This window comes from Sinohyriopsis cumingii, unplaced genomic scaffold, assembly GCF_028554795.1.
Source record: "Sinohyriopsis cumingii isolate HCF-2022 unplaced genomic scaffold, ASM2855479v2 utg000452l, whole genome shotgun sequence".
In the NCBI taxonomy this organism is placed as follows: domain Eukaryota; kingdom Metazoa; phylum Mollusca; class Bivalvia; order Unionida; family Unionidae; genus Sinohyriopsis; species Sinohyriopsis cumingii.
Genome location: NW_028315901.1, coordinates 1,835,655 through 1,856,552, shown reverse-complemented (window position 1 = coordinate 1,856,552; position 20,898 = coordinate 1,835,655). Strand labels below are relative to the sequence as shown.

The 20,898-nt window shown below is 33.9% G+C and overlaps 1 protein-coding gene across 1 annotated transcript in view; it reads right to left on the bottom strand.

The window, feature by feature from the left end:
* LOC149774016 (E3 ubiquitin-protein ligase TRIM45-like) overlaps window positions 1–20,898 on the bottom strand; it is a 74,273-nt gene that overhangs the window by 31,552 nt on the left and 21,823 nt on the right. The window contains exons 6-9 of the mRNA XM_089945898.1: window positions 14,858–14,881; window positions 7,295–7,318; window positions 3,702–3,725; window positions 1,370–1,393 (exon numbers count right to left, since the gene is read on the bottom strand). Of these exons, the coding sequence (XP_089802024.1) occupies window positions 1,370–1,393; window positions 3,702–3,725; window positions 7,295–7,318; window positions 14,858–14,881 (96 nt within the window). The remainder of the gene's footprint in view (window positions 1–1,369; window positions 1,394–3,701; window positions 3,726–7,294; window positions 7,319–14,857; window positions 14,882–20,898) is intronic.

Sequence of the window (20,898 nt, the reverse complement as noted above, 5' to 3'; positions counted from 1 at the left end):
CGCAATGGAAAATAGAGCACCTGTCTTTACCTGGGTGGTCCACAATAGTTGTCGTTTGAACTACTCTACCACAGTGGTTGTCTCGCATTTAGGTCTCTAAATTTCAAATTTTCTACCTTGTCGCAGATGATTAGTACAGACAATAAAAACAGCAGACATCCCCATTATCAATTTTGCATTTGTAAAGCGTTTGTTTTGCTTTTGCTTCGCCCATATCGCCGTCAAAATGTGCATATCATGTAATCAAGCCAACCAACGGTCAGTTGTCACCTGGACCGATAAATGACACAAGCATGCAATGACATTGGCAGGAGAGTCAGTAAGACAACACAAAGGAAAGAACACAATGGACAGCTTGGCAGACAACGCTATATCATAATAAGCCGGTCGTGAAACAAATATATAATTATTTAGTCTATAAACTTGTCGGTGCTTAAAGCAGTATCCCCATAGGAGAACTAAGTAAATGTTACTTTTTGTTCTAACAAGAGCCAGTAACGCAAAGATGAAGCAAACAACGACATGTTGGTGTTCCGACCCAGTTCATGCGCTCCTGGATATACACACATGAAATTAGCGATTTAGTTCAAAATATTAATTAGCACTTTGTAATTCCAATGAATAAATTTATATAAATTAATCCTATACAATTATATTGAAACACAGCTTAAAATGATTGTTTGTACTGAGCTCAGAACAGGGAAGAAGACTGTTTATAGAACCTCTGTTAATATACAAATTTTCCCCTGACCTAAAACACAAAAGAAATTGAAAACCGATTATTCCTTATGGAAAATTTCAATAATTTGTAAACAGTTTCATGCCTGGAACTTAGGTTGAGTGAACATTTTATCACATATAAACATGACAAAATCAGGTAGACATAGTGTAATATTCTACATTCAATCACGGAAATAGTTAAAGTACACAATGCAAATAAATATACAAAGCACTGCTTCTCCAAAATGTAAAGTCATATTAATATGAGATTTCCACAAGAAGACTTCTTATGATGCCTTGTTGGAACTAAAGGAAAATGGCACCACGTTGGCATCAATGGTATATTCACTGCAACAGGTAATTGGACAATATTGTTGTCGCTGAAGAATATAAAAGATCATTACAGCCAGAAAATCATCTTTATCATTGAAATACTCTTGTTTGAATCGTAATCCACAAATATATATATATATATCAGTGTTTGTTTGTCATAAGCTAGAACAGGGTTTAAAACTATTTAGTTGGTGAAAAATGAGGTGAATTCGGCAAATAATTATTTATAAAAAATATATGTGTCATAGCAATCATAAAATAACATTGGACTATTCATGATGTATTCTTACTAAAAATAGTGATATCAATACTTAACGCTTTGTTTTTTCTCTTTTTCGTCCTGAAAAAAATAGAACAAATCTGACATTAGACAAGGTGAAATAAATTCCACTTCTTTGCTCTCAAGCAAGAGAGAGAGTGCATACGCAGGCATATATTCGCAAATGGAAGTTTAGTATGTTGGTCTCATGGACGTTGACAGAGAGGAATAATATTTTCTGGCGTCGTATGTTTAAATGCGCACAGTCGTAATTATCGAATTTGAGAAACACGTATTTAAGCTCAGAAATAACGTTGTGTTTAGAGAAACTGATAAAGACTCTTCGGTTGTGAATCCGCGTTCATTTTATTAGGGACAAGCTGGCTAGACTGAGTGGAGACCAGTCATTTGAGCCACGTGAGGTCTTTGATGGAAGGCTCATTGTCAAACACAAACCGAATGCGAAGATTTACGTTTGTAATTTTTGATACTGTAATATAAAAATAGTTTATGAATAGTTTAGTTTGCACTGTTTAGTATATTTGATTTCATCAAGGGGAGTTTCTATCAGCTGTCAATCTGGTTCATCTATTTTTAGTGTTTGGTTTTAGACTCATACAGTCATGTGGCTTTTATGTGACAAGCGATGCCAAGCAAACTGTCTTGCCTGCAATAATCCCTTCTAAACATATGATTTAACAAAGAAAAGATAAGAAGAAAAAACCTCGAATTAATAATGTTTTATAATATTTGCAAAATAAATTGTTGAAAACATGAGGTTGTAAAATTTCGTGCATTTTATTACATTATGCCCATGAATGCATATTTCATGCATATACATGATAATTGCGAACAAGATATCATTTAAGAAAACCATGAGACCAATTATAAAAATTTCTGCTTTCCATTAATTGGCTACATTTGTAATGTATGAAGATGTAAACTTGTCTTGTTAATCAAAATAATTTTTTATCATCCGTCGGCATTACATACATGTTGATTATTATAATTGCATTTTGGGGTTAAATCACTCCAATTAGCACATTGCATAATTTGTATCTAACGAAATAAATGCGAAGAAATGTAAAAAGATTGATGGTCGATATAGCGACTGGACCTATATTTATTTTACAGCAAGATATCCAGTCTTCCGGTGGGAGGAATAACAAATAAAATATTATTTTGAGATGCACCCATCGGATTTTAAATTCATTTTTATTCATTGTACATTTCATAAACTTAAGTTTAAATGCTAGAATTTAAAGTATAGAATACATTTTTATTTTGATGTATTATGTGTATATTCCTGATGACAAAATGACTCACAATACGAAGCTTATTATTTAAGTACAGACCAGGGATTTCAGTGTTTATCGACACGAGACAGCGAATCACGTGCTTACGAGGCTGGTAGAATACTATAATAAGTGAAAACGCTTGTTTTTTGTTTGCAAAGCTAATAATGGAATCAATGTGTTTGTTGTACATGTTAGCAATACGTTCAATGAATAATGAAAACGGGGCACGTTTTCAATTTTGGAGGCTCTGACAAAAGTCAGTTATGCACAACCTGCACTCATGGATAAAACATGAGCACATAATATACAGAAATATAAGCAGATACGAGCATATATATAAAGAAAGCGCGAGACAGACAGAGACAGACAGAGCGATAATCTTGTTCCCACACAAGCGATGAGATATTTGTAAATATTTATTGTTACAGTAAGAATATCCAGTTAAAACTTATAACATATATGCTAACTTACTAACTAACTTTGGGTTATGGGACCAACATAAAACATACTAATAGTGTGTTTCCACTAATTTAAAAGACCAGCGAGTTAAAGTAATCACTGATTTGCAAACGAAGGACTGTGAGAATACTCACAACAAAGCAATTGGCTTCGTAGCCTTTGGATTCGTCGATATGTACGTTTCCAGTCAATACTGCCCACACGCTGATTGTTAATTTAATAATCAGGTAATCGTAAGGAAATTCTAAATATGATAGGCACCTTGGGCTATTATTTTGCAATTGTAATACTAATTTACGTCTTCCTTTCGTTGTATCAAATTTCGAAATGTGGTACAACATTCATCAGGTGTTATTAGACTCAAACAGATTATTACCTCATTATGCACTGAAATAAATACTTCGATTAACCTAATACGATGTGAAGCAGTGTTAGTGATATTTGAATGAAGGAAAAACTGCACGATTAATTACCTGTTAACTTTAGAGTTAGAGACAATAGGTGAGTTAAATTAATTTTAAATTAGACGCATTGCTACTAATACATGAATGTTACAATGAATTGCGTGGATTTTTTACTTTTTGAATGTGAGCTGTTTACCTTTGACTGAAAGTATGCACATTAACACTTACTTTTTCTTTCTGTAGCTTTTCCTCCTGAATGAATATAATAAATGTGATGTGAAGAACGTGAAGTAAACTTTGTTTCCAATGGAAATGATAAGTGTCCCTAAACATGACGCTGCATCATAGGTCTGGTGACAGTCCATATACAAAAGAGGTTTTGTAAACAATCTTGATCCATATTGTAATATCAGTCTGAAGAATCATTTTGAGATATGATCATATACACATTGGGAGAAATCATTCACTTATATTATCGATTGAAATCGCAATGTGCTCATTCACTAAATTTTATTTTCTGATATTGAGAACTCTTTCGAAGTATACTTGATCGTATCATTGTGGTACATTGAGCATCACATTGAAACCATTGGTATTTCAAAATTTTAAAGTCTATTGGTATATCACTGATTCAATAATTTAGGTTCAGCAGCACAATCAGCACAGTAAACACTTTTGTAATTTAAGTAGAACATTCTATAATTTTGGCGAATTGATAGGACATTGATGATTATATGGAATTTAATTCGTAATACTCCACGTGTTTTTTGAATTTTCACTTTGTGTTCGTAGGGAAATAAATTGTTCGTTGCATTTTACATATACTGTTGGTTATGTTTCTAATTTTCTTTAACTTCGTTCATTTTGTAATATAACCTTTACTTTTCTTCCTAACAACTATTGTTTCCACTGCGTCCTGTGGAGTATCTGGTACGGTTCTTTTTGGATCTAGTCGACGATCTATATCCGAAATACTGTCGGTTTTGATGAACACCCCCAGGGCCGCCCGTATTACCAATACCTACAGCACGGAGTATTCTTCAAAGATATGTCCGGGTCACAACAGCTAGTGCGACTGGATCCACATATAATTTAAACCCAATTCTCCAAACTCAGCTACTCACTTTAAGATTTCCTAACCTCGGAGCGTATGACTTTATTCGTCCGGATAAACTCGCTTATCATCCAAAATTGTCTCGGTTGATTTCGGAATGACACCGGCGGTCGACAGCGACATACGTGAAGTTAACAACATCGGGCAGGTTATCATCCAAACGCATTGTTATACCTTCAAAGGCATGTAAATACAATCTGCTGACAAGAAAGACATTTTGACCTCTTTTAGTGTATACTGATGACTTCATATGAACGAGCTAAGGTTGTTAATCAAGTAATAACTGCAGAAACGAAGGACGACATCCACTGGAGACGTATTAGAAACGCAAGCAGAGTGATCACTGCGGAAACCGCTAATGCGGCTTGTGCCGATGCATTGTGAAATCCTTTTTGTATAGTAATTGATCAGAGATCAATAACACACAATATATCCGACATCGCATGCAACTTAACTCTTGGAAGAGCCACGAAAAGCCATCGTCTTGATCCCAGAAGACAGCTGATGAACACGCGCGAGGAATATAACGTTTAGCTGAGATACTGCAACTTAATACAATCCATTGATCGATCGCATCAACGGCAATCGAGTGTGTTCCTAATCAACTTTATTCAACTGAGAGAAACTTGCTAATATAAGTGCTCCCGATGGTACTAGATGGTTTTACCTGAATAAATAATCACTTGTGATAGACTTGAGAACAATCAAAGATAATTTCCTTCATGGATCTTGATGCGAGATTAATGAGGCAACACATGGTATTAATATGCATATATAAACAACTTAGGGGCACGAACACTGAGATGTTTCCTGTGTTTCATCATGAACACCCGATGTAACTGTATCAAGGGCATTTTGCATCATACATCTACTAACCGACACGGAGATTGCTTTTTATACGGAATTCTCAACCGACAGTTCAACCGCTTGAACCTACTTTGGATTAATGAATGACAACAAAACAAAAATAATCGTAGTTCAGTAGCTGCCACATTACGCAATGGTGGTTATTCGGCATACTTCGGTTTAAAGTGCATTTGCATATATCTCCCTCGATATATACTTTCGCGGTCTATTTCGATGCATAAGTATCATTTACTAGAATGTCTATATAAATAGCGCATATGACTGCGTATATATTGGTAGTTAAAATCATGAAGGAGACATCGGTCACTATTTCTAACAGGGCTATCTGGTCGTAATCTCAATGAAAGGTAGATACGATTGCCAGACCAACAAGAGGAGGCTTGAGAATAGTTAGAACCAACTCATTTCGCGGCAACAATAATCATAACTGATTGCCCGATTTGATATAGTATTGAGTGTGTCCAGTTGTTGTCAATCGAGTCAACATGTTATTGTTACTTAAACTGTAAATGTTGTGAAACTCAATGAATATTTCCTCGACGAACCGTTGATTGGTAACATGAACACTTCAGATGACAAGCATATACCATCACCGACACGTAATTACATCTCTAGAATATACTGGTGAAAATATGACCGATACGGGCGTTGGTAAATTACCTGACGAGCATGGTGAGGGTCTGCATCACAAATGGCGCCTCTATGACAAATCACCGAGGAATGTTTTATGTGGGTGTTATTCCACATTAATTTATTGCGTTATGAATGTAGACGATCAAGCATTTAACAAACGAACTGCAAAGTTCTCCAGCATACAGCATTATACTTCTTAGAGATTATTGCATTCTTAGACGCAGAGATTCAGGCAAGCAACCAGATAAACATAGCATCAATACTAGTATCATCTCCTATAACTGTACAATGTGCTGCTGATTACTAAAGCAATCACAATTGCATATTATGTAATTAAATCTGTACCACTGTCCTCAATTGTCAAAGGAGCCCAGTCATGTTATTAATCTGGAGAACATACACCTTATCAATATATATCAAAGGTTTGTAAAGTTATGGACCGAGTAATATACAAGTTGACGAGATTGACAACTGAGGGTCTGATGCTAAATCAGAATCAGTTTGGTCTTCACTTAAATGTATAATTCAATAGTCGAGGCAAGTGTTAGATTGTAGTTATTTACCTAAAGGTATCGCTATTTTACCAGTAAGAAAAAGTTGCTCTGTTTTCAGATGTAAATGAAAAAAGCAGATTAGAGGACAACATATGAACTAGATAATGAATGTTTTACATACATGCACAGACCGCCATAAATTTATATAAATTGTATGTGTGTGTGTCTGTGTATGTGTGCACTCATGCGGCGAAATACCTGTTTTCAATGCGGAAAAAATCTTTAATGAATTGAGGAACGGGTAGTTTTTATGCCGTTCTAATAATGAAACTGATTTTATTTTTTATACATATTCACACTAATCCTTTGGGAAATGAAGTAGTGTTTCGAGTCATAAAATACATCATGATATGTCGGACATTTATGTACCGTGTAGCCCAATTCGATCAGAATATTATTTCTTTACCTTGACCAAAATATTAAGATATATGTCTCACTGTGGGCTAATGTAAATGATTAAGTCAACCTAATATGACCTGAATTGATAAAACTGCCATTTAGCTATAAATTAAAACAAAAGTGTACATCTGAGATGAAGTAAATTTGAACAATAATTACTTTAAACAATGTACGTGTTTTAGCAATCAGATTATAACTTGATGCAGTACACAATGTGTAATTATTGGCTGAAAACTATGCAAATTGCTACCTACCTTTTCTTTTTTCTCTCTTTCCTTCTGAAATGATTATGTCACTGTGATATTAGAAACCGTGAAGTAAACTTTGCTTATTTGCTCTCAACAGCCGATATAGAAAATCATACTCATATTGGCAAATACAAATGTCACTACTTAATCCGATTAGTCCATAATAGGTTTCGTTTAATCGAATTTTTCTATAAAGTTTGTGTAGTATTAAAATTGCAACATCTCGACATTCCTATCTCTTCTATACTGAGCAAATCATAATATTACACAGTTATAGCGCAGATTTAAGATTTCAAAACGTGTATAATATGCTGTTAATTAATACAGAGAATAAAATAGCAGACAAGCACATCATCAATTCTGCACTTTCCACCTTTTATTCTGTTTTAATGTTTAATTCCTTTCGTCCTCAGTACCTATGTATAGCCAACCTAGTCATTTAATACATCCGGTGAATGAAAGCCACATCAACAGCTATCAAAGTTTTATAGTGTAATGGGCCGGATATACAGCATATAATACAATGCTATAATAACGCTGGTCTTCACACACATGTATAATTTAATAACCGAAAAAGTCTCAGTTTGTACGTATTTATTGAAAGTAGTATCTCGATTCTACAACTAGGGGAGATTTGTTCCTTTTTCAGATACACTTGATACATGCAGAGCAATGGAAAGCAGATGAACTAAATAATGTAAGGACTAATTGCTTTGTCATACATGTTGGGCTGTAAAACGAAAAAGAATATTACGTACTTTGAGACGATCTCATATGATTGAACGATATTTTCCATTATATATTTGATAACTTCAATTTATGTGCTATAGGTGACAACAGAAGTAAATGTTTAAGTCAACCTAATGTGACTTGAAATGGTGTTACGGACATTTTATCTTAAGCATACAAAATAATACTACATAGGTGAACCGATAACATTACATGTTCAAAGATGTAGTAAATTTGAAGACTAATTACTATTAATACATGTACCCGCTTTAGGAATCAAATAATAACTTGATACAATACATAATGTTTACATTTTGACATTTTTACATATTGCTACGCTCTTTTTCTGTTTCATCTCTTTCTTCTTGTAATGATTATATACGTGTGATATTAGAAACCCTAAAGTTAACTTTGCTTATTTAATTTAAACAAAATTGATAGATGAACTTGCGCATATTGGCAAATACAAATATAGTATGTCATTAATCACATAAATATAATTTCAACACGTCAATCATCTCGTACAATTGACAATGTGCAGCTGATACATTCGGCATATATAATGGCAGAAAAGCCCGTAATGAAATCTGCACTTTCCACAGTTTGCATTTTTTTATGTATTGTTCTTGTCCTCCTCAATACCAGTGTAAAGGAAACCTAGTCATGAAACACATGTTGAGAAGAAAAAACAGCAACATATAAAGTAAACTGTCAAAGGTTTGTAATGCAATGGACCGGATAGTATACAAGGGGACGTGATGGACATCTTAGAGTTCAATGCTATATAATAATAACCCTGGTCTTCACACAAAGGAATAATTCAATAGCCGATAAAAGTGCCAGTTTGCACGTTCTTACTGAAAACAGTATCGCCAGATTATTGGCAAATACATGAATAGTTAAGAAGTTATTGGCTTTCCAAAGATGTATATATATATATATATATATATATATATATATATATATATATATAAGCTTTGATATTTATATGGTAATGCCGATACACTGATCGTTACTTTAGTAGCAGTAAGGGAACTTGAAATATAAACTGTACATTCGAGTATTGATTCACACTTTTTATATCAATTAACATCTTCCTTTTGCTTGCATCAAATTTCAAGGTGTAGTAAATCATTTACCTGGTGTTATGTGGCACAAACAAAATAATATCTCACTGTATTCTCAGCTAAAGTATTATCGCTGATGGTGTGATCTGACACTGTGATACTAATATATGATCCTAAATAAGAAAACCTGCACTAGAAATGAACTGCAAGTTTTGTAGTTTGTAGTGTGTAGTAAAATGGTGTGCTACATTCGTGCAACAGTTTGTGATAAATGTACAGATCAAGCAATCACTAAGCAAATATATAAGATGCATAATCTTGTACTTTTGGCTAAAAGGGGAGATATTTTACTTGCTACTTCTTCATTATATCTTTCTGCATGAAATAATAAAATAAATGTAATTGATATGTTAATATGGTGTTAGAAGAATTTGATTTTAGTTGCAAAATATTGTTTTCAAATTTTTACATTGTAAATAAAAAAGTAAATAACTATGTGAAACTGAATGAGATTGATGTTTATTACGTCGTCTAAGCAATTGATCGCCACTTGACATTTTGCAAATTATTTCAAATGCTCTTGTATATAAAAACGACTAGTTTTGCTCACCAAACTTGATTTAGATTTGGTATCTATCCCGATGAACCGTATATTCAACTTGTTATTTCATTCTGATTAACATTAAACATTGATGTAGTACTGTATATTACACACACCATGATTACAGTTATGCATGAATATTGTGTAGTGTATAACATAAATCATCTAATTTATATCAAACGCGAATGTAGTATTATAATATGTACACCCTGTTATATCTTTTACACGTATCATTTTAATATATAATGTTCATACTATTAAACATGTTATTATTTAAAACAGTTTTGTTCTGTGTTCTTAAGAATATCTGCATGCATATGCCAATGGAAATGTTTATATATCTCCGGTCTGTGTGGGCAACGTGGAAACATAGACTGAACTTGCATACAGAATATCGGCCGAAAGAATTTTGATCCACTGTTTAAAACTAATAAACCCACTTACAAGTATAGTGCTACAGCAAGCAAAACAGACTCTTTTGTTGCACAATGTGCTGACAAATTAGGGTCTATGTTGTTTGGTGTATTGATTACTCATAACATGTCATATAAATCCAAATATACTGGCACATTTTGTGGCGACGTATCTGGGTCGCGATCGGTTTCATCTTATAACCAATTACACATGGTACGCCCTAAATGTTTGAATGCGTGCCCAACTAAAGTTAGCATTTACAAAGATCGGCCTGAAAATTAAATTAAGATCAATATTGTTCATTTCAATTCCATATAATGTGAAGAACATGGTACTTGCTCTGGTGAAGAATATGGGTGCATAACATATGTAGTCCGGTACACTGACTTATCAACAAGTCTAATTTAATTTGGGCCAATTGTAAGTATCCAATTATCAAACACGTTTACTACTGCACTTCATCTTCAAATAGGGTTTGGGTTAAATAGAAAGTCCAGCCTTCAAACTAGTGAACTGTGTGAAATTCCATATCAGATTCAAAGCTATTTTGCCTATTTTCAAAGTTGAAATTAATCAGATATTCAACGCTTGGCTGAAATATAATTATCAAAGGACTGTAACGTGTTGTCCTTATCCAAGCAATCTGAGACAAACTGTATTAAGGTAATGTCACACCAGCATACACCACTATTAATAACAGTTGCGATTTTTATATTATTTTTTATGCAAGTCTACATTTGTCACATTGTTTCTGTATTTTTTAATTTACTAAATGTGTTTACACTACACTTATTAATACAGATATAAAATAGAACAAATATGAATGCAAGATATTTTTATATCTTTTCTTAGCATGGAGTAAGTTTGTATTCAGACATTAATATAAAATCCATTAAAAGTGCAAATTTTTCTCATCCAAAATCTTGTAAATGTTAGCAAATAATTACATTGATCAGAATCAGAATATTAAAAAAATAGAAAAAAAGGAGTCTTAAAAGCAATGCTAAAATTCTTCATGTGTGGAAGATACAAGAAAATATACCTATATAACATTTGTAATGTGTGTTTTATTGTTTTAAATGTTAAAGATAGCCCTATGAATTAAGAATCTGAACTGCATTTCAAAAATTTATATGGTCAACATATTCATTAAGCATAAAGCAGTTCATGTTTAGACACAGTGAATGTATTTCGTTATACGTTCTTCACAGGATCTAGAAATAATTAAATAAATGCAAAATAGGACGAGAGTGACATTCTGTTTAAAATGTTTATTGTATACAATCATTTTTTTCCGAAAAACTGCAACCGAAAAATGCAATGATTTCATTTAAAGTGGCTGCAATGGGCGACACAAAAATCACAATCTGTCCGAATGCCTATTTGTTTGTCTGTTTGTCTGTCTCTCATACATGCATACACTTCATAGTGACTTAAGTTAAAATGACTTAAGGACACTAAAATTGCATTCTCCAGAAATGCTGGGTACATGTCGCATTGACGTCTACGCAACAACGGCAAACCGCCTGCAGCTGTAATACTGAAGACGTTTATGATGTGGATACTATACCAGAATATGAATTTGCCATTCAAATTTATGTTGAAGAGAACAACAAAGTTTGTTTCATTACACCTCTGCAAAAACAAAAAATTATTTTATTTCAATCAAATTTTACCTGCAATATTGAAAGAGTATATTCAAAAGATCAACAGGAAAAAACCTTTAGAATTAAAGGTTAGTAGAGAACGTCTATACATTCAACACACTTAACGAAACTTTCTCAAATATTACTAAAATCCCTTTTGTTGGCAAAACACAAAACACTCTGATTAATACATCAGTCATGAATTGTATTTCTGAATATGTGGCCTATACTTGAGACTACAACCTCATGCATATGCTATAATACCCTTTAAAGTGCCAAAGCACTTGCATCTTTTACTCTCCACCAAATGTAATTAAACAAAAAAAAAAAAAAAAAAAAAAAAAAAAAAAAAAAAAAAAAAAAAAAAGGCTCAAAATATTAAAATATTAAAATGTTCTAATATACGTGCTAGAAAGAACACATTTCGTTAAAAGATGCAGGTAAGAAGCATAAAGATGCATATTTGGCGCATTGAATTTTGAAGTAATTGTCAAATTGATATTTTGCACCACATGAAATAAAAACTGTGGAAAGAATAACACTCTTTGACTTTTATGTTATCCAGTGATCGTTTTAATGCTATACCCAAATGATGCGTTTCACTTCCAGGGGTGAATACACATTCTCAAACTTCTGTGAACTATTACAAAGCAACGAATACTGGTTTTACTATTTTAGTGTTAGCATGGTCCTAAAACATTGTCCATAAGTACACAGATGTAATCAAACGTACATATCGATTGCACAGTTTTGCAAAAACCATTTTCATTATGCAAGTTTGGACCCAAATTGTTTTTTCGTGCCACAATAACACTACAAAAATGGCAAGTGTCAAAACTTTGGACATGAATGTATTCAGTCGAAAGACAAACACATGTTGAAGTTATTATCAACATTTCAACACTTGATCCCCATGAGTTAACAAATCGGTAAAGAAATACTATTTGTTAATCACTGTGTCTTACTGTCCATCATCTGCCTCTAACCTTATATACTCTTAAAACACCTTGTGGAATGTCGCCAAAACTGGTAGATATTTCATGCATGTGCTATGATTTAGTGGGATCGGATATCCTTCCGTTGGGTCTGTGGGATGGGGCAAATGTAAAGTATACAAAAACTGCAATTGATATAATTATATATGCACTGGGCGCTTGGTGTCAAAACCAATTATTGGCAGGTGTAGGGGGAATATGGTCTTCAGATGAACATGTAATGAACATGGTACACCTGCCTGTTTATTATTTCCATACTCTGTTTCATCAAATTATCTGTAACAAATACGTGTGATAGTCTGGATAAATGACCATGTCACTGGTTTGCATTACTCTTTACTTTCTACATTGTACCTGAGGATGGAGGTATTACTGTGAATGCTCAAGAAGCTGTCAAATATATATATATATATATATATATATATATATATATATATATATATATATATATATATATATATATATATATATATATATATAAAACAAACACTAGTTTAAATAATCTACTTCCAATTATTTAATTGTTTCATCAATACATATACAGAAATCGCTTATTTATAGTTACCTTTACCATGACCATAATGTAGAGGCACAGGGGATAACCATGATATGTGACACTTCGTCATGATATACAACCGAGCAATGTTTCATTACAAATTCAAACTTGATTCAAAGTGATACTGCAGACAATGATGCAAATGAGAGTTACAATCGCCCTTACAGTGTTTATTACGTTTTGGCCGCATCGGTGGGATGTAACAAACTTTCTATAAAAATATGATATTCAATTAGCTAGAGTAATTTTCAAATCTCAGTGGTTCTAACGTTTTAGTCTAGTCTGGATATTGGTTGTTCTTGACCCTGAACTGAAGAAGGAGGCACAACTGTCATATTAACAAAACCATCGGTTCAATATACAATATAAAGACTACTGCAAAGTAATTGGACAGCAAATCATATGTTGACCGAGCGGTAGATGACCAATGTCATAACATAATATGCAAATAAATTAAAAGCAGGATGCCTCGTCAGCCAAGAGAGTAGGTCCCGTTAGTAATGCAGTGACCACACATGTGAGCTATTCCAGTTTGAAATTTGAGAACTACAGACAATACACATCAGATATGACTAGGAAAACCGTGATAGATAAACATACATTCTTCTCTGTTGTTCAAATCCACTTTAAAAGCATTTAATCATAGTGATGCATCCATCCATCCCACTATAGAACACTAACCTGACTCATGGAACACACATTTTCAATCATATATATATATATATATATATATATATATATATATATATATATATATATATATATATATATATATATATATATATATATATATAACACTATTAAACTTACATAATGCTGATTACGAATAACGGATGTACATATTATGATATTTAAAAATTAGAGGAAGAGGGAAAAGTAGAAAATATTATAGACGACTGTAAACCATCTCCTCAAGGTTGAGCCAGGCAAACAACCACACATGTCAAATGATTAAAGAAGTATTATAAACACATTGGGAATCCTTGATTTCAATATTACTCAAAATAATGACGATTCAGATTATTAAAGAAAATTTTGAAAGACTTATGATTCTAGTATCATGCCTGTTTATCAAGATAAATGTGCTGCTTTTGTTTATAAACATTAACATGTGGTGCTACTGTATTTTGAAAGCTCTCTGGTAATTAAGACAGCGTAAATTATAAATGTTCATGATGCCCTATCTCAAATATGTGGTCAATGATGAATCGCTTTTGTCCAAGTGCTTGATATAAGTTTAAAGTGTAATGTGTTGAGTGAGCGAAATTCCTTAAAAATGTAATCAATCAATAATCAATCAACATCATCATTTCGTCCCGACTTATGCCTTGACGATTTCGTCATCATTAAGAAACCAGATACGAATCGAAATGATTAGCCTAAGTAATAAACCATCTCACTGCAGATGAACTGAGTAAATTATAAGTCTTGGTAAAAAGGTGAACCGTATTTCACGCATAAAAATGCTTTGAAATATAAAAATTGTAACAATCATACATCAATTTTATGCCATGCCTGATTTGTAAATTTGTTTACGGAAAGCAACATGATTAATACTTACTCTTTCTTTTTGCTCTCTTTCCTTCTGAAAGAATATAATAAATCTGATAACAGACAACATGAAGTAAATGCCTCTGATTTGCTGCTAAAGTAGCAATAGACACGCACACCCATATTTGCAAACAGAATACAGTGTATGTCATTTCTTCAACAGAGTATCCCAAAATAGATGTCATTTTTTGAAGTAAACCTACTATACTGGTTATACGCATACATATTTCTGAATTTCATCTTCTCTGTACCTTCTCTATATTGAACATACATTAATAAAGTGCAAAGTTATCTTCCATAAAGTACGTGTAATTGTTTAAGCAAAACATATAATCCTTTGCTGATAAAGCAACAGATGCAATGGCAGACAGCCAACCATCAAATCTGCACTTGCAAGTTGTATTTTTGTTTATTCATTTAGCCCTCATATCTAGCATATACTAGTATTGTGTCACCTATCTCTCAATGTTGGCATACAAGAAAGCTAGAGGTAGTAAGTAGGGAATATACTAGTATTGTGTCACCTATCTCTCAATGTTGGCATACAAGAAAGCTAGAGGTAGCGTGTAAGGAATATACTAGTATTGTGTCACCTATCTCTCAATGTTGGCATACAAGAAAGCTAGAGGTAGCGTGTAAGGAATATACTAGTATTGTGTCACCTATCTCTCAATGTTGGCATACAAGAAAGCTAGAGGTAGCGTGTAAGGAATATACTAGTATTGTGTCACCTATCTCTCAATGTTGGCATACAAGAAAGCTAGAGGTAGTGTGTAAGGAATATACTAGTATTGTGTCACCTATCTCTCAATGTTGTTATACAAGAAAGCTAGAGGTAGTAAGTAGGGAATTATACAACGACGATATTCGTCAAATTAATTAAATGCATATTGCAAACGTGATACAGTTGCAAAGCCATGAGCACCAGTGGATATTATATGAGATTTTTTATGAACATCTTACACCTGTTTATCTATGCAAATTTCAGCACAATATGAGTGTATTTCACTTGACGTTTTAAACAAAACAAAATTGTACCATTTTTTGGCAACGTTGTTTGTTTTTTGTTAGTTCTTTTCTTTCGTTCTATTGTGATTTGCTAGTACATGAAACTCGAACAGGTGTGAATAAGTATGGAATATGGAATCTTGTAATTTCATGAGAAACAAATCGGTGTTGAATAATATAGCACATGATAACTTGTCATTATACAAAACATCAATTGGTTTTGGACACATAAAATATAATATGTGTAAAAGTGTACAACACATATTAATGTGTCATTATGTGAATCAAAATTTGTTGTGCATACATTATAACATATGGCAACTTATCCATAGACGAAATTCTAATCACTGTGAATTAGGATAACGCATGTTATATTGTATGAAATATTGATGCCAATGGAGAAGATTCAAAACTACAATTACGATGTCTAAATGGCATATAATTTAGAGCGATCAAAGCTTGCCATCAGGTAAGCAGGTCCTTTAATGTCCCGACCGTTAGATACATAGATAGAGAAAGAAAGAGAGAGACAAATACATAGATAGATAGACAGATAGATAGATGATTAGATTGATAGATGGCTGAATGGATTCATGGATGGATGGATCCATTAATTAATGGAGGGAAGGATATATATATATATATATATATATATATATATATATATATATATATATATATATATATATATGTATATATATATATATATATATATATATATATATATATATATATATATATATATATATATGTGTGTGTGTGTGTGTGTGTGTGTGTGTGTGTGTGTGTGTGTGTGTGTACGTGCAATTGTTTTGGCTCGATTAAATCGACTCCAACGAAATAACTGCTCTTGTCAGCAAATCCTGATTGTTGTTATTGAAAGGTCTGTGCATATTTTATATTGTTATTATCAAAATCTGAGCTATTTTCCTTACTCTAGCATCTGAATGGTTTGGTTTCCCTGGCAGTAACCCAAATCGGCATGCCTATCCAGTATTTATGTTCTTAACAGAACAATGCGTTGTTCGCTGGGTGTACTGCCATCGACAATATCGACTATATTCCATGATGAACACAAAATGGTCTTTCTAATAAAGTAACATGCTTTGTGAGGTTATTTTGGAAATGAGCTTTTGATTTGCAATGTATTTTTGTCTTGATTTTATTTTCCTCGAGTCTATATGTTGGTTGATGATTTTGTGCTACCAATTTTGGTACGACTTTGACTCTAGCAGGGAAGCAATGCTTGTGATTCCGCGTCGACGGTAGATGTTAGGACTCGTTGTAAGAGTTATTTATTTAACACCTCGATGAAGCACGTTGGGATTATCGTACACAAAGCCTTTTGAATGAGCCTCCGTATGCTTTATTCATTTTTGCGTGGTATCAGTCAATGCTTGGGTGTGACCATGACACGTTGACTTCGAATAACCTTTTTGAACGGTTTTGGAAGTGTTCCCATTTGAGCTTCCCTCGAGCGACTTACAATCTTGTTTTGAAGATCTAGAAGTGCTCCTATCGATGCTGGATACGAAGCTGTTTTTCCCAGTGAGATTTTTGTACTCATCACGTATTTCTCTCGCATGAGGTGACAATTTATCGTACAAGTAGGCTTTTAGAATCCTTGACGAGTGTATGTCTGCTGCTTGTGTTTCTAGAGAGAGATTACATACTATCTCTGACTCGTGCGTCACATTCATACAGTGCTGTATTCGATCGTAGATACTTGAGCGTGATTATTTATCCATTATTGTCATAATATAGCAGATCATTTTTGTTATCCATATTATATAATATGTGTTTTAATATAACTCTTATTGCTTGTTTTTTGTATTTATATTTGTAGCTGAATTAACATTCTGTCTCAAAATATAGAATGCCATCACGAAGAAAGAACATATGTCAAAGGTTTTTTCAGAGCACCACGGAGAGGTGTAAAAAGACCTGCAGAGAGGAATACGGTTCCCAACAGAAAGCAGTCATCAGGGGAGTACCGTGCCCAGCATAAAGCATTCATCAAGGGAGTACCGTTTCCATCCTGAATCAATCGTCATATAAGTACCGTACCCAGAATAATCAAATCATCAGCAAGGATGCACAGGACTTCGATCTTGTATAGTATGTGGAGTAGGTCTTCGTGGCGACCTATCCGTGTGTGAAAAATGTGGAGTTTGAAATAGCAGGGTTACTAAATATTACTATGAAAAGAAAGAACAAGCAATAAGAGCAAGATAAACACAGAGGTGGCAGACGAATACTTGACACAAATTTAAAAACAAAATGCAATCGCAAGCCGACAATAGGCAAGTTCATTCAGTGTTTACTCGTTATGAAGCTATTACGAATGAAGATGTACTTAACGTTTGCACTAAAATATTAGTAGTGTTAAGATTTAGCAGAACAGGTTACTCAATTATTAATTTGTATTTAGATGAAATGAGAAACACGAGGTTGAGCCGTCGTTTAGTGTTTGAATCTCATCGTGACATTATTCCAGTCGGACACATGGTTACTCTTTACAACTTTCATATATCTAATAATCAATTAGAAAATGTAGAGATTGTAAAATAGCATAACATATCAATTATTTATCGGTTGTGTTTTTATTTGTCCTGAATTTAAGCACTTTCTGTGGCATGAATTTACAAATCTGCACAAGAACAATGGAGCCATATTGACGATAAGGATGCTTTCTATCTCATCCAGCGAATTAAATTAGGCATAATAAATTTAGCTCTACTAAGGTATGATGTAATATTGCTGAGCATTTTTGATAAGGCAGCAATGCCGGCTTTAATATAATTATTTTGTGGCCTTAAATATTGGCTCCATTTGCTGAGCCATAGTTTGTAAAACTAATTATGCTTCGGAAAAAATGAGCATAAACGGATTAGTGAGAGCGCCCGTGGATAATACTGCGGGTGGGGTCATTGCGATATGTGATGCTGATGTTATTCTCGAAACACACTTATAGCACATGTACGCATTTATATAGACATAGACTCCGCAGTGGTAATAGTATTCAAGCTCGCGATGATCTTCCTATGGTGCATTTTCGTCGATGTGATTCAAGTCGATGATTAGTCTCATATGTACCTGTTAATCTTTCAAATACAGATTCAAGATCAGTAAGGTGTTCACTCATACAGTGTATATGCACTGCTTCAAATGTATCTGGTCCTGTAATATCTCTAATAATGAAACATGGGTTTGTGTTTATTTTAGTAAGCTGATAAACGTTAATGAGATATTTAATCACTTCTGGTGTTGCCTTAAGCTTATTTGTATCCAGAAAGCTGGAAGCGGCAAGTATGTTTGTCGTAAATCAGCTGTTATCATCCTTGTCAATTTCATGGTGATACCTAGAAAGGTAACACAATGACAGACCAACGTTTTTCCACGTTTATATTGTCCTTTTCATAATCCATCATGCCATCTTCAAGTTTTCTAAAGAACTCACCATAGTTAGGCTATATCATAGCCATGTACTTGGATATGTCGAGTTGTCTTCTCCCGATATTTTTTATCTGTCAGGTTCCGTCATAAGGTAACGAATAAACATTCGATTAGGAACCTTATTTACAAGTGATGCTTCAACGCGTAATTCTAAAGTCAATGGATGATTATACTCACCATGTAACGATACGCAGTCGCAAATTAGTCAGTTTCTTTTGTTTCATGATGATTGTACGCATGGATATACAACAGCGCATCGAAAGATTTGTTTGGTTCAAATACACGATCCGTTGCAAAATCTTCTGGAACTGGTTGTTATGGAGCACGTTGTTCTGGAACAACGGCCTCATCATACGGAGCATTAAAGGCTCGGTAATCGAGTGCCAGGACTTCCACGATGACATCCTCATCCTCGTACACTAATCTGGCGTGCTGAACAAAATTCTTCTGTCGATTGCGTCACTAAGATTTTATTTTGTTTTATCTATGCTGTCATGGTTCTTTTTGTGTCATCTTCCGTTCGAGAAAATCGTTAACGTTTTGATGTATCCTGTTCTCGTTATAGAATTTAAATACGTTGAAATACTTGTTGCTGGATGATATGCGCTGCTGTTGTCTCATATGACCAGCTGAAATGAGAGGTAATTTGACCTCATTGTGTTTGTATATCTCACGAGTCTCTTCCAGCGAGGATTGTCCAGCATGATTTCTTACCCGATTGTAATATCTGCATATTAACCGTTGTCTGCTTGAGCACGTGCATGCTTTTTTTTCAAGCGTATGGAGTATCCTTTCGGTAGATATCGTCGAATAACAGCTGGTTAATTTCTATAGGCGCTCTGAGATTTCTTCCATGGATTTTACAGTAGATATAATGTAAAATAAAACCTAAATAAGATCGCTAGGACCTATACCAGTTCTCAACAGCCTCACACGAGGTCGCAACAATATATACTAGGTCGACGGCGTTTAAAATCTGAAAGAAGCTGGTGTTGCTAGAGTAAATTATAGTCAAAATAGCCTCTACAATGTGCCTTGTGGTGATGGTCCATACGGCAACTGACGTTACTGGATCTTATCAAAGTTGTACCTTTCTAAAAGCTGACTTCGTCCGGACACTGGATCTCAATCCAGTCTCAGTTTGACGTTGACGAGGAGCCATTCGCTTGCCATCGACTGTTGTGTGAATGCATAAAATTCAACGGATAACGTATAATAGTCCGAAGAGGCATTATTAATGAATCCAGAACGACTGATCGCATTTGAAGTCAGAGATGGTATCAGCCCCACATTATTCTAACTCGAGGTATTGTCTGCATATAATTTATTGACGACGTCAGCTCCGTTGATGGGCATCGAGTAAATGAAAATATTATTGTAATCCAGATTGAGATCTCCCGACATACATCCTTCATCGCTTGCCAGTACATAATCAGTCATCTATTGTAACTCAACGAGCCATCCTGTGATGGTAATACCGTCGTGGGTAGTCCAATCACTCTAAATCCTCCCATAGAGATTCTTCAAGTCATGGTTCCTGTAGCAAGAGACAATTTAGTGTCACCGAACGATTCTAAATCTATGTAG